At 60.4% G+C, this 13,195-nt stretch overlaps 5 protein-coding genes across 5 annotated transcripts; 2 read left to right on the top strand and 3 right to left on the bottom strand.

The window, feature by feature from the left end:
- Nucleotides 1–499: 499 nt before the first annotated feature.
- On the bottom strand, nucleotides 500–1,460 carry DCS_01944 (50S ribosomal protein L27; the record flags this gene model as incomplete). Its single annotated transcript, XM_040799275.1, has 2 exons — nucleotides 500–1,098; nucleotides 1,181–1,460. The coding sequence occupies 2 exons, from the start codon at nucleotides 1,458–1,460 to the stop codon at nucleotides 500–502; spliced, it is 879 nt and encodes a 292-aa protein (XP_040660158.1).
- Nucleotides 1,461–2,322: 862 nt separating this feature from the next.
- DCS_01943 (Long chronological lifespan protein 2) lies at nucleotides 2,323–2,742 on the top strand (the record flags this gene model as incomplete). The annotated part of the gene is made up of 2 exons (XM_040799274.1): nucleotides 2,323–2,488; nucleotides 2,549–2,742. 2 exons carry the CDS (start codon nucleotides 2,323–2,325, stop codon nucleotides 2,740–2,742), a joined length of 360 nt encoding a protein of 119 aa, XP_040660157.1.
- A 336-nt stretch (nucleotides 2,743–3,078) lies between these two features.
- On the bottom strand, nucleotides 3,079–3,972 carry DCS_01942 (putative Glc8 protein; the record flags this gene model as incomplete). The annotated part of the gene is made up of 2 exons (XM_040799273.1): nucleotides 3,079–3,821; nucleotides 3,891–3,972. 2 exons carry the CDS (start codon nucleotides 3,970–3,972, stop codon nucleotides 3,079–3,081), a joined length of 825 nt encoding a protein of 274 aa, XP_040660156.1.
- Nucleotides 3,973–5,731: 1,759 nt separating this feature from the next.
- Nucleotides 5,732–7,686, top strand: DCS_01941 (putative steroid monooxygenase protein; the record flags this gene model as incomplete). The annotated part of the gene is made up of 5 exons (XM_040799272.1): nucleotides 5,732–5,876; nucleotides 5,945–6,318; nucleotides 6,387–7,109; nucleotides 7,165–7,180; nucleotides 7,238–7,686. 5 exons carry the CDS (start codon nucleotides 5,732–5,734, stop codon nucleotides 7,684–7,686), a joined length of 1,707 nt encoding a protein of 568 aa, XP_040660155.1.
- Nucleotides 7,687–8,299: 613 nt separating this feature from the next.
- DCS_01940 (C6 transcription factor) lies at nucleotides 8,300–10,754 on the bottom strand (the record flags this gene model as incomplete). The annotated part of the gene is made up of 2 exons (XM_040799271.1): nucleotides 8,300–9,739; nucleotides 9,894–10,754. The coding sequence occupies 2 exons, from the start codon at nucleotides 10,752–10,754 to the stop codon at nucleotides 8,300–8,302; spliced, it is 2,301 nt and encodes a 766-aa protein (XP_040660154.1).
- Between the last annotated feature and the right edge of the window lie 2,441 nt (nucleotides 10,755–13,195).

Below are 13,195 nucleotides of genomic sequence, written 5' to 3'. Positions count from 1 at the left end.
ACCCAAGTTATGACACCTTTACATGTAGGTACCTAGTAGTTGGCAAGTACAAGTACGGCATCACTAGCAAAAGTACCAACAGAGTACACGAGATGTTACTTGTGTTGAACTTGCAATACTGCAACTTGTATTACTGCACGTACTCGAACCACTGAACCGCACATACTGTCTGCGGAATCTACTTACTTCAACGCTTAATCAGGTTGTTCCTACGGAGTACCTGCGGAGTACTGTACAAGTACTGTCCATGTACTTGAATGTACCACAAACCTTTGCTCTTCCAGAGCGACCTCTGCCCGGGGCTGCAAATGCTGTCGTCGGCTTGCGGGAGCACGTCAGCAGCCGATGATCCCCTCTCGTCGACACGGTGGTCGCCGTCTGCCTGCCAGAAATACGCACAACGCAGCCATCTCCGGAGCAGACGACGTAAGAAACAACGGTATTCGTACAGGCAGTGCGGCTCGTTCATGTACATGTGCAGCATCTCGCTCGACTCGCACTACTTCTTGGCCGCCTTCTTGGCCGCCTTCTTGGCTGCCTTCTTGCTCACCACCTTTTGCATCTTGACTCCCTCCCCGCTCTCGGCCCTCTTCTTCTCCGCCGCCCGCTGACCTTGCAGCTCGCGCTCCCTCCTCCACCGCCTGTGACGGAACCATTGCTTTCGTGTCCTGAAACGCTTCGTCCGGAGGCCCGTTGTCCGCACCAGCCTTCCGATGCGCCAGTTGTCCTCGCGATAGCTGTAGTCGGCACGCAGCTTCAGAAGCCGGTCCGGCTCGCCCGCCTCGACGCGCGTCACCTCAAAGGGGATGCCCGAGGGCGACACGGCAGGCTTTTCCTCGGCCGGCCGGATCGTGTGCGCCGTCATGTTCAGCCGTCGCTTCCGCTCGGCGTGCTGCGGGTACGGTAGCGTGTCGGCCTTGTCGAAGACGACGCCGATGTACTTGCGGTCGGGGTGGCGGTTGGCATCTCTGTAGTACTTGACGTAGCCCGCCGCCATGGCGTGGATCGTGTGGTCGCGGCCCATGATGCAGTTCTCGCCCGGCCACCAGAGCGTGCCGCGCTGCTTGTAGATGATGTTGCCGGGGATGACGTACTGGTCTGGGGAAGGTTCGAGGTCAGCGCCGAGGTCTCCGCGAAAAGGTGATGCCATGGCGGCGTCCGGGGAGAATGGAAAACGAACCGCCTGTCCGCTTGGCTCCCAGCTTGTTGGGGATTCCCCTTTTGCTCTTCTTCTTGTAGGCTCCCTGGGCCTTGACGGACGCATGTCGTCGGCCCTGGGCGAGAAGGCTACCCATCAATTGCGAGCCGTGGGGAGCAGGAGCCGTCGCGCCGATTCCGAGCCGTGGAACAAAGGCCGAGGCCGCCGCCAGGACAGGCCGCTGCATTGTGACAAACCGCATGGCGCCAATGTGCTTGCCGTGAGAAGTGGCAGCGTGGAGAGTCGACCGTTTCTCGGGCATTGAGCGGGAGCTCAGCAGCAACGGGAGTTTTTGCGCTTAGTCATCCATTTTGGGTTCGGCTTGTAAGTACAGTACAGTAAGTAAGTACTTTCTGTACTGTACTGTACTCCGTACCTACAATATATTACTCCGTACTGTACAGAGTACGGAAAAATAGTTGCACAACTATTACTCGGAGTACAGTACCTAGAATTACTACTTAAGTCAATTACAGTACTCCGTGTGCAGCACTGTACTTGATTAATAGTAGCTGTACTCCGTAATACTGTACTCTGTACTGTACGGAGTACGGAGTAATAGTTGCACAACGAACTACTCTACAGTACCTAGCACTACTACTTAAGTCAACTACAGTACTCCGTGTGCAGTACTGTACCTGATTAATAATATTAGCTGTACTCCGTAATACTGTAATTACCGTACTTACATGTACTCCGTACCGTACGGAGTATTACCGAGTACGATGTATTAATGTACGGACAGAATACAAGTACTTACTTACTGTAGTTGTCGGTGTAAATGTACGCAACTGCTACGAGTAGGTGCACTTGTACTGAGTACATGTATACCTGTACGTGCATGTACATGTACAACTAATGCACTTCTGCGAGTATTACAGTACATGTACTTCGCTGCAGGCACACAAGTACAAGTACATGTATAAGTAGTATTCCTTGTAAATGTACCCATCGATCGGATAGGCGTGGGACTAGTTCCAAGTTCAAGTGTGTGCTACGCTCAAAGTGGCCAGCACTCAATTGATCCGGCGATTTGACAGTTGGTCAAACACTGGCTTCTTCGTCCCGACAAGTCTTCCCTTCCAATTCAACCATAGTGGGAGCCGACACTCGTGCTGCTCGCGATGCGTCTCCTTCTCGCCCTTTTTTCCCTCCTCTCCGTTGCCGTCGCTCAGTTCGGCTTCTTCGACCAGATGTTCAACGCTGGCCAACAGCAGCAACAGCAGCAGCAGCAAGGCGGCGGCAACAGCCCAAGCGACGCCAACCGCTACCGTCTTCAATACCAGGGTTGTAAGTTGACCGGCCGACCTCTGACGACGATTCCTCCGTGCCCGATGCTGACGTGGGCAGCCGTTTGCGACAAGTACCTCTGCCCAGACACGCTCGCCTGCGTGCACTTCCCGCACCACTGCCCCTGCGCCTGGGACGCCAACGAGGAAAAATTTGAGCTCGCCGAAGGTAGAAGAATATGCGTCTCCCGCGTCGGTTCCCAGTCGAGCAGCACGGCGCGCAAGCTGGAGTTGGCGCGCAAGGGCCTTATATGAGACCGAGTCCCGTCACGTACCAGGCGTCCGAAAAATGAAACGGCACCCCGGGGCCGTGTGTCTACATGTACATGTCCATTTTCGAGCATCAACGACTTTAGAATGAACGCGTTCGATGGCGTGCAGACGTGCGTGATGACGGCCTGATGCCGGCGTGATGCAAACGAGGCGACGGGACCATGGGGAACGATGCTGCATTTGCCTAGCTACCGCATCTGGATCTTGCAGGGCCAGTGACGCTCGACAAACATCAAAATTCGACAGCGCATCCGCGACGCATACAAACACACGGGCAGGACCGGGGGAAAAAAAGACCTCCCGTTGCCCCTCACGGCACTAGGCGGAACCGTTGGGCAGCGGTGGCGGCATTCGACTGCCCTCGTCATCGTCCTCGTCCTCGGGGATGTACTCGGGATGCCCCAGCAGCTGCGCGACGTTCTTCATCTCGTAGTGCTTCTTGCGTAGTGCTTCGAACTTGCGGTGCTTCTCCCGCTCCTCGGGCGAAAGGCCCAGCATCTCGTCTTCGGCGCTGGGGGTGGCGTCTTCGGGCTCCACATGAACGCTCTTCTCCGAGCCGGTGCGTGGAAAGGCCTCGCCGTCCGCCTCTGCCCCCGCTTGGCCTTCCGGGACCTCCTCTTCCGGTTCGCCCAGACTAAGACCCGGAATGTCGTCTTCAGCGCGCGCGCCTGCAGCCTTGCGGAGAGAACCACCAGCCTCCATGTAATCGCGCGGGGGGGCCTCGTCGTCGTCGGACGGATCTTCGGCCGGGTCGTAGTGCTTGGCATAGGGCGTCTTTGGTTCCGTAATCTTCATCGTCGACGTGCGCTCCTGCTCGGTGAGGTAGAGGTTTGCCTCGTCCCACTTGAGGCGCTGCGAACCCTCGGGCAGGTCGTCCGGGTGGTTGCTCGCGGCCGACTGGCGACGAGAGCCGAGGGGCCGGCCTGTGGTCGAGGAGGAGCTTCGCCCGGCGTTGATTTGCGTGTTGGCGAGCGTCACTTCCCTGCCTGACATGGACCGCTCCCGCTGCTGAGGGGAGACGGGCGGCGAGGACTTGCGGCGTGATGAATTCTTCAGGATGCCTGCAGCGTAGACGAGTTAGCCGGCGAGCAGGAGGCGAGGGGACGGTCCATCTTATCACGATGGCCGACGAGTGGGCGTGCCTCTTGGTCGCCTGCCCTCGGCGGCATGAGGGGAGTGCATCTGCGGCGAGGTCTCGATGGCAGATGCCATGGTTTCGGCTCCAGAAGTGCGACGTGATGAATGATCGACGAGAAGGGTGGGGGGGGTAGGGGTTGGGGAGGCAGATCGTCGTTTACGTCTGTCAAGGGTTGGAATGTTGGTCTGGCCGCTCTCCGACAACTGGTGTCGTCAGGCGCTGCTGGAGCTGGAGCTGGAGCTGGGGCGGGCAACTGCTTCGCAAGGTCGCGAGGGTGTAGAGCAGGATGCGAATCTGCGAATGCTGGTAATGGTCGGACGACTGGAGTGGCGTGTGATGGGTGCTCGTGATGATGGCCAGCCTGGGGGTGACTTTGTTCGGGTTGAGCCTCCGCGAAAACCAAGGCCCAAACAGTCAAGTACTGTATAGAGAGATACGATGGTGGAGCCAGCGAGACACGGTGCTACGTAGGTACCTACTGTACAGTACGGAGTAGTACTGTAGTGAATGGGGGTGCTGAAAGGTCGCCCGCTGCGGGGATCGGGGGGGGGAGGGGGAGTGGAGGGGGCCGGTAATGGCGCTAAAACCCATGCCAGGTCATGCTAACGAACAATACAGTGCGATGCACGAGCGATTGTTAGTTCAGGGTACTTGTGGCGTCTATCATTGTCGCCGCAACCACAAGTACCTGTCGTGACGTACTTGAGGTCATGTTCAACCCAATCCGGCGATGCCCATCAATCATCCGTCATCATCACCCTCCCATCACGCCACGGCCAAGGCACGTGCCAATCACAGTCTCATCTGCCTTTGTTTTCCCTTTGCTCCTCACCTTCCATCGACCTTCGCTGGCCTAACCAGTTTCAATACCGAGTTCCATTCGTCGCCGGCTTTTCTTGTTTCATTGAACAAGGGCTCGCCTCGATAATATGGGGTGCCAGTGACCGCTACAAGTATTCGTGGTTTCGAATCGTGTCAGTTTAGCACTCCGCACTGTACGAACGGCATCGGATTAACTGCACGGGAATACCGAGTGCGAACGTGTTGCTCGTCTACACCTACGCTGCCGTTCGTCCCCTTTCCCCCAACACTTGGCCACGTCACGACGGCCACGTACGATGCAAATCATTGTCAACCCGTGAAGAATATCGCTGAGAGAGACTTCCTTGCCGAGGCGCCACGCCGTATGAACTCTTGAATATTAGGCATCCCACAGGACGACGCCGAAATCTTTCTCCAATTTGTTTGCTTGCCCACCCGGTCTGGCTCGCCCCAACATTGGTGTTCGTTGCTTGAATGCGATCATGAGGGACCCTTCCGGCAATGTCCATCTGTTGCGAGCCTGTAGACGAGCCAGGCTCGAGGAGGGAGTAAGCAAGATGGCTGCATCGTCCGTCGAGGGGGGGCCGTACCGTGGTTATGCACAGATGGCAGCCGTACCACCAGACCGTCAGAACAGCCGCATGGTTCAGCACAGTGCCACCCAACTACGCGACAATTCTATTGGGTCAACATCCATCCGAGCCTGAGCTGCCCTTTTGAAGTCAGCATTTGCGTTTCACAAGTCTCTGGCTGAGTGGTAATATTGCGTTCCACGACATTTTCATCCCAAGGATGGCTGCAGTTCCGCTCAAACGACGAGGAACCTGTACGGAGCTGTTGCTCGAAGCAGGCCAGTAAATGCAGGCCAGCTGCTGGTTGAATCGGTGTCAGTCAGCTTTCTTTTCGGCTGCGCTCACATCCGTCAACCGGGCTGGACGACTGAAGCAACCGATTCTGAAAAAAAAAAAAAAAGGCACCTCTAGGTGATCAACTTTATTTTGGGCTGTGAAAATGGGCGAACCAATCCCAGCGGTTTACAAGAACCTCGTCACGGAGCTGACGGACTTTGCACCCTCGCCTGGGCCGGATGACGCGGCCGAGGGCTTGAATGCAGGAGGCATCCAAGTCGATGCCCTGATTGTCGGAGCCGGTTTTGGTACGAGAACCAAGCCAGATCGCAGATCCCATCATGAACAGTCTGAAAACTGATTGTCTCGCTCGCAGCCGGCATCTTCATGCTCAAGACCCTCCGAGACCGTGGCCTCAAGACCGTCATATTCGAGGCCGGCAACGACATCGGAGGCACCTGGCGCTGGAACTGCTACCCTGGTGCCGCCGTCGACTCCGAGGTGCCCGAGTACGAGTTCTCCTGGCCCGAAATCTGGAAGACGTGGAGCTGGTCGAGCAACTACCCAAGCTACCAAGAGTTGCGAGCGTACTTTGACCACGTCGACCACGTCCTAAACATTAAGAAGGACTGCGCCTTCCACAGCGTCGTTATCGATGCCCGCTTTGACCTGGCGACGGGTACGTGGACCGTCCAGACTGCAGATGGTCGTGCTGCGAAAGCCAAGTACCTAATTCTTGGAACCGGCTTTGTACGTAATCCTTCTCTTTCCATTTCGTCGGAACGCAAGCCAATTTCTGCCTCGCTCACGCTGCAAAGTCGGCCAAGAGGTACACCCCCGATTGGCCCGGCATGGATACGTTCCGGGGCACCATCCACCACTCATCCTTCTGGCCGGAGCAGCATGTCGACGTCAGAAACAAACGGTGCGCCGTCATAGGCACCGGCGCATCAGGTGTGCAGATCATCCAAGCATGGGGCTCCGCTGCCGGCAACCTTACCGTCTTTCAGCGGACACCGAACCTCGCTCTGCCGATGCGCAAGAGGGTCCTCTCTGCCAAGGAGCAGAAACGCCGCAGGGAATGTTATCCCGAGTTATTTCGGTACCGCGAGACAACCTATGCTGGCTTTCACTATGACTGGTCCGAGAAAAGCACCTTCGATGACAATCCTGAGGAGCGCGAGTCCTTTTACGACCAGCTCTGGGAGGCTGGCGGCTTCCGCTACTGGATTGCGACCTACAAGGACAACTTTTTTGTGCCCGCCTCGAACAAGGAGTCGTACGATTTCTGGGCCAAGAAGACGCGTGCGCGGATTGGAGACGCCAAGAAAAGAGACTTGCTGGCTCCTCTGCAGATGCCGCACTACTTTGGCGTGAAGCGACCATGTCTCGAGCACGACTACTATGAGCAGTTCAACCGCGAATCGGTCGACGTGGTGGACATCATGGCCAACCCCATCAAGGAGTTTCGGGAGACTGGTATCACGCTCGAGGATGGTACTCACCACGAGCTTGACGTGGTTGCCGTTGCTACAGGCTTTGTGAGTTTGCCGATCCCGTCGTCATCGTACACTATCTGACTCGCCTATCACGAAGGACATTGTCACCGGAGGTGCTCAAGGGCTCCCCCTTCCTGTTCTGGCAACAGGACGATGCTAACCTCCCATAGGCATGACCCAGCTCGGTCTTCAGAGCATCCATGGCACCAGCCTGAGGGATGAATGGGCCACCGGCGCAAACACTTACCTCGGCACCACGGTACGCGGCTACCCCAACATGTTCCACCTGTACGGCGCCCACGGACCGACGCTTCTCAGCAACGGCCCCTCGTGTGTAGAGGTGCAGGGCCGTTGGATCGCCGATATGATCAACAAGATGGAGACGGGAGGGATCAAATACATCAATCCCAAGGCTGAGGCCGTCGATGCATGGAAGCAACGGGTGCTTGAAACGAACAACATCACACTGATACCCACGACTACGTCGACGTACATGGGCGGCAACTTTCCGGGCAAGCTGAAGGAACCGGTCTGCTACGCCGGTGGCATTCCCGAATATGCGAGGGAGATTCGCCAGGCACTTGATGCCATGGAGGGGTTTGAAGTCGTTTATGCGTAACTCAGCGCGGCTACTGGGACGGTGGCTCGCATCGAGAGGAGCAGGAACTGTGGTTGGCTGGTCATCGCCGCGTCAGTGGTATGCACCCAGAAGACGAATGCAACGTATTGTGCCATCCGCCAAGCAACAAAATGCTTGCAGAAAATCCATGTTGAACATACCATCATGTCGTCTTGGCCAAATCCATACCGCCGGGCCGTTACGCTCAGCGGGTGCGCGCAAGACACCCACACTGTGTGTTCCAACAACCCGCACCACCTAGATCACCGTGTGTCGAATTGCACAAACAATAACCCTAGTGTGTTCCAACAACCCGCACCTCCTAGAGCACCGTGTGTCGCATTGCACAAACTAGATGGTACACCACTTATAGCATCTGGTTTTCCTTCGTTTCCACGCCTTTTATCGGCAGCCGATGCAGCTTTCTCGGACATTTGCTCCCCTCTTTCCCCCCTCGGTCTCCCGTCCCTCCATCCACTCCTTCCGTCAGCGCCTCCCCTCAGGCCAGGGACAAGGCAATTATGGATCCAGGCCGAGTACATAATTACACATACCGAGTACAACAATTCGAAACATTGCGTCCACCTTCTCTTGCTGCTGATCTTGCGGCGTCTCAAGAAGCACCTTCAGGTTCCAACCGCGATGGTGGCGGTTGCGGCGGCGGCGGCGGCGCCAACGGCAAAGGTTCGTCGGGCCCATCCACGGCCGAGGGAAGAAGCGCAAGGACGGCCCTCAGCAGATGGTACCCCGTGCGCCAGCACACGCTCTTCTCTTGCTCGCCGCTCCAGATGTCGACGCAGCTGCGCAGCGTGTCCAGGATCAGCTGCCTCGGCGGCAGCCTGCAGCCCGTCGCGGCGGCGCCGCTGAGGGGCGCATCCTCGCGCAGCATGTGGACGCACGTCGTCAGCGTGGCCGAGAAGAAGTCGAGGACAAAGGCGCGACCGACGAGGTCCAGCCGCAGGCCCTCGTCGCTGCACCACAGCTCGCGGTAGTGGACGAGCAGGGCGAGGGAGCATTCCAACGACGACCAGTAAGACTCGGGGAACAGGGACGGGCCCTCCGGGTGCAGGGCAAAGGGGCGGTGAAGGACCATGAGGCATCTCCTCAGGAAGATGTCGACGGTGATGCGCTGCAGGCTCGCGGTGCAGACCCGCTGGGCGTGGCCCATGAGCTCGCGCAGCCGGGCGTTGAATCGCAGCACGTCGGCGTAGGCCATCTGATCCTTCTTGGAGTTGATCTGGGCCAGGACGGAGAGGACGGTGGGGAGCGAGCGGAAGAGGACCATCTGCAGGTCGTCGGGCGCGTCGGGCATGGTCCGCATGCCGCCCAGCTCGTCGGGCCTCGTCAGGGGCGGCATGCCCGTGCACATGGAGACCTTGATGTCGAGGTAGAGGATCGTCAGCCACAGCTTCCTCCGCGCGTCCTTCTCGACGGGGTCCCGCAGCTCCTCGTCCTGGTCGTTCTTCTCCTGAGGCAGGCCGAAGATGAAGGCGACCCTGACGAGGAGCCCGAGCAGGGACCAGCAGGAATCGACGGACCAACAGGTCGCGTTGCAGACGAGCTTGGCCACGGACATGAGGGAGAGCGCGCGCAGGGTCATGAGCGTCGGCCGGAACATGAAGGGCGTCTGCATCAGGCAGGCCTCGGCCGCCATCATGAGCTCCGTGGCCGTCGACGGCTCGTCGGCCGTCGAGGTGAAGCACCCGAGGCCGACGACCATGAGGAACTGGGACAGCCAGCACAGGCTGACCTCGTTGGGGTCCCGCCAGTAGCCGTCGATCTCCTCGCCAAAGGTGCGCAGGTCGACGATGGGGTTGACGACGTCGAGGAGGGCGAGGTAGCGTCGGAGGTAGTCGTCGGTCCTGGCCCTCTCGGCGGCCAGCAGACGCGTGACGGCGTCGCGCGAATAGTACTTGGCCGCGCCGGGCGTGCCGAAGGGGAAGTTGCCGGGGAGGCAAAAGTTGGCCAGGCAGGCGTTGGTGCCGACGCCCTCGAGGGCCGCGGCGAGCGGCGATTGCTCCCCCGTGGCCGACGAGGAGGCGAGGGAGCCGATCTAGTCGCGGACGGCACGGTCAGACCTCGGTCGGTCAGGCGAGCGGGCCGACGGGGCCGCGGCGGGAGGCGACCACGTCGGGGCGCCGACGCGGCCTTCGGGCTGGCGGCCAGCCACGGTCGACGAGGCGGCGCGGGCGGAACGAGCGACGTACCTTGGTCATGAGCTCCCTCCAATGGCTCGACCCTCGAACGCGGTGCTGGACCTGCCAGGCCACCATCTGCGGCTTCTTCTCATCCCTGCTCGAGGGGACGGGCGCCGTCGGGCACGGGAACTTGCCGCCGTTGGGTCCCTTGTTGTAGCTGTAGTAGCACTCCCGGCCGTTGCCGCTGGCCACGCACCGGCCGCAGGGGAGCTCCTTGTCGCACTTCACCTTGAGGCGATGGCACCGGAGGCAGCTGAGGCAGTTGCGCTTCCGCTTCCGCACAACACGCTGGCCGCTGGCCGAGGAGGCCATGGCGGCAGGCGTATCCAGGGGCGTCGGCGCGGCAGGGGCGTCGGCGCGCGGCGGCTCCGGGCTCTCGGCCGACGTCGTTGGCGATATGAGTCCGTTGACGAGTGCCGCCCCGGCATCGTCCTGGCCGGGCGAAATGGACGAGGAGGCGGCGGCGGCGGCGGCCGGCGGGACGCTGGTGGCTCGCCCCCCCGCTGGAGGCATGCCCGAGAACGGGTGAGAGTCGGGGTCCGAGGCGGGCCCACCGGCGACGACGACGGCATCAAACGACGACGACGGCAGCGACGAGGGACGCTGAGCGGCGGTTGCAGAGGACGTCGGTGCGTTGACGGCGACGAAGGTAGGGGCGGGGGGGTCGTGGACGACGACGGGCGGCGACGACGACGCGGCGGCGACCGACGGTTGCTGGGCGCCGGCGCCGGCAACGGCGGTCCTCGCCGCGTCAAAGCTGCAGCGGACGCCGGCCTGGACGCAGCGGGTGCAGGACGGCTTCAGAAGATCGCATCGTCGCTTGAAGTGGCGACAGCGATCGCAGGTCCTGACCTCCCGCGTATGGGGCATGCCGACGTCGAACCTCCGCGGGGGGCGTGGGGAGCGTCGAGCGGGCAGGTCTCTCTCTGCCGCCGACGGAGGGGTGGAATGGAGCGGTTTTGAATGCGTCCGGCCGGCGGGTGGCGGCGAGCGCAGAGGCGCCGAAGGCACGTCGAAGCAAAGTCGACGGTTCGATGAATGAGTGGATGAATGGGAGGGAGGGGCTATTCTCGGCGGTTCGTCCGTTTGGTGGCTTGCCTGGCCCCGGCAGCTGCGTCGGGGCGACTCGGCACTTGCTTGGTTGGTTGGCGCGAGCCTCATGCGTCGGCGGGTTCGCCGTTTCCTGTTGGGTTAGGTAGGTTTTACAGTCTGCTCGCGCGGCCGGGCTGGCATCCTAGCGGGCGTCGGGCGTCGGCGTGCTGCACCGGACGAAGGCGTGCTCAGCTGCTGCTCGTCCGTCGTTGTCTCGTCGTCGCGGGCGAGGAATGTCCGTCGATGCCGAGCAACGGTCGACGTCGACGGAGCGGCGTGCTCGAGGCGACCTTGCAGTCCGTCGCCGTCGATTTCGGCCGACGATTTTCGGTTGCGCTGAGCTCGGGTTGGAGGAATCACCGTCGTCGATTCCCGCAATTCGGCGGGCGGCCTGGCAAGACGAGAGGGACGAGAAAGAGGGCAGAGTCGACGGGGACGCCGTGGGACAACAGGCTCGGCGGAGGGCAAAAACCCGAGAAGAATGAAGACAAGGTCGGGCGGGTTTCGAAACGGCGCAAGCTGCAGCACAAGTACTGCACCTGTACCATGCTCGAGCTCGTATGCCGGTGCGTGAAGTGGGGGAGGACACGGCGGGCGGGTGACGGGCCAGGGAGCGTATCGCGGCGTGCGAGATTGGGATGCTGCACCTCTTTTAGTTGGCCGAGAGTGGCAGCGAGTGCCAGAGACAGGACGAGGCTGCTAGTCCCGGTGCGGATGCCGGGATGCTCGCCATGGCTTGCTGTACGTTCGTACTAATCAACAGGTCCGGCCGACGGACAGCTCATGCACAAGTGCACGCAAGTAAGGTTGCTAGTGCCCGTTGCGTTTTGCCCGGTCAGGACTCTCGCTCTGTGGGATCCGAGTCTGTGGCTTTCTAGCGCCTGCAAGCCTCTGGCCCCTGCCGGCGACGATGGCGGCCAAGGAGCGGCGCTGGGTCGTGACGTGCGAGCACAGACGGAACCGCAGCTCGGAGGGCGGACTCGAGCAGCTCACACCTCGAGCGACCCCGTGGCCCCCCTGGAACCCTCCCTCCCAAACGAAGCGGCCCAGCTGATAGGCCAACTCGCCGTCGAGGAGGGGAGGGGCCTGATTTTGAATCGGCGCATCCAGTGGTGGGCAAGCAAATGATGGTTGGAGGCAACGAACGGGCCGGGGAGGCGATTCTCCGGCGGAGTCCATTTCTGCACCGAGCGAGTCGGCCGTGCAGAAGGCAAGGGTGAGCAGGGATGAGCATCCGAGACGCCGGCAGCGAGAACGAGGGTAATCCAAGCCCAGGCGAACAACGTACTTGGAGCATGGCGAACTGTAGGAGTGACGCGGACGACTCGTGCATGCCGCCAATGGGCGAGGCAGGCAAAGGCGGAGGGGCACCTCCAGGGTCCTAGGAAGATAAGCACTGTACATGTACAGTTCGTGCAAGCACGCCGTGCATGTGACCATGAAGGCGAGGTAAAATGAGAGGCCAAGGCGTGTCCCGAAAGGGGTAGCGAACAGCAGGTACAGTCGCGGAGTGGCCATGGCCCTGTTGATTCGTCTTCATCGCTGCATCGTATCGATGGTTTCCGCCTTGACGCCTGCCTCGAGAGGGGGGGATGCATGGTTGGTTGGCTCGGATCATGCCATCAAATACGGAGTAACGCTCCGTACCCATCTGTGCATTCACCCCGTCTCGTGTGGGCAGCACACCCAGGTACAGTACTGCACTGTAAGCAAGTACTTACTGCACGTGCACCCAAGTGCGGTGCGGAGCACTCCATGCTTTAGGGTCGACTTGGACGAGACAGAGGCGAAATCGATTTCTGACGGCGACGGCTCTGCATTCCGATGCCGCAGCGTCGACGAGTAGCATGCAAGCCCTTGGTTTCGCGCGTCGTCGTCATCGTCGAGTCGTTGGCCGCCGAGCCCTGGCAAGTCCGTCGGCACGGGGGTGGCCGTTTTGGCACGACAAGACAGATGGCCAGAGGCGCCAGCGCAGACACGGGCCGGCATGCGTGACCGACGTCTGACCGTCGTGCCAGCTGGACTCGGACGTTTGTCCGCCATCGTTGGCGTTGGTGTTGGTCGCCAACCGTCAGGCTGATGCGTCGAGAACATGGTGGGTGCCGGTTGCTGACGGTGGCACCGAACGCCCAGGCAGCGTGCGGCGGTCGTTGAGGGAGGGGGCAACCGACGCAAATGCCCGCCCCAGCGTTGCGCCTGTGGTTGGTCTGACGGGCTGC

This window comes from Drechmeria coniospora, chromosome 01 (genome assembly GCF_001625195.1).
Source record: "Drechmeria coniospora strain ARSEF 6962 chromosome 01, whole genome shotgun sequence".
Lineage (NCBI taxonomy): Eukaryota > Fungi > Ascomycota > Sordariomycetes > Hypocreales > Ophiocordycipitaceae > Drechmeria > Drechmeria coniospora.
Note: the sequence above shows the minus strand (reverse complement) of the source record. Positions and strands in the feature narration are given on the sequence as shown.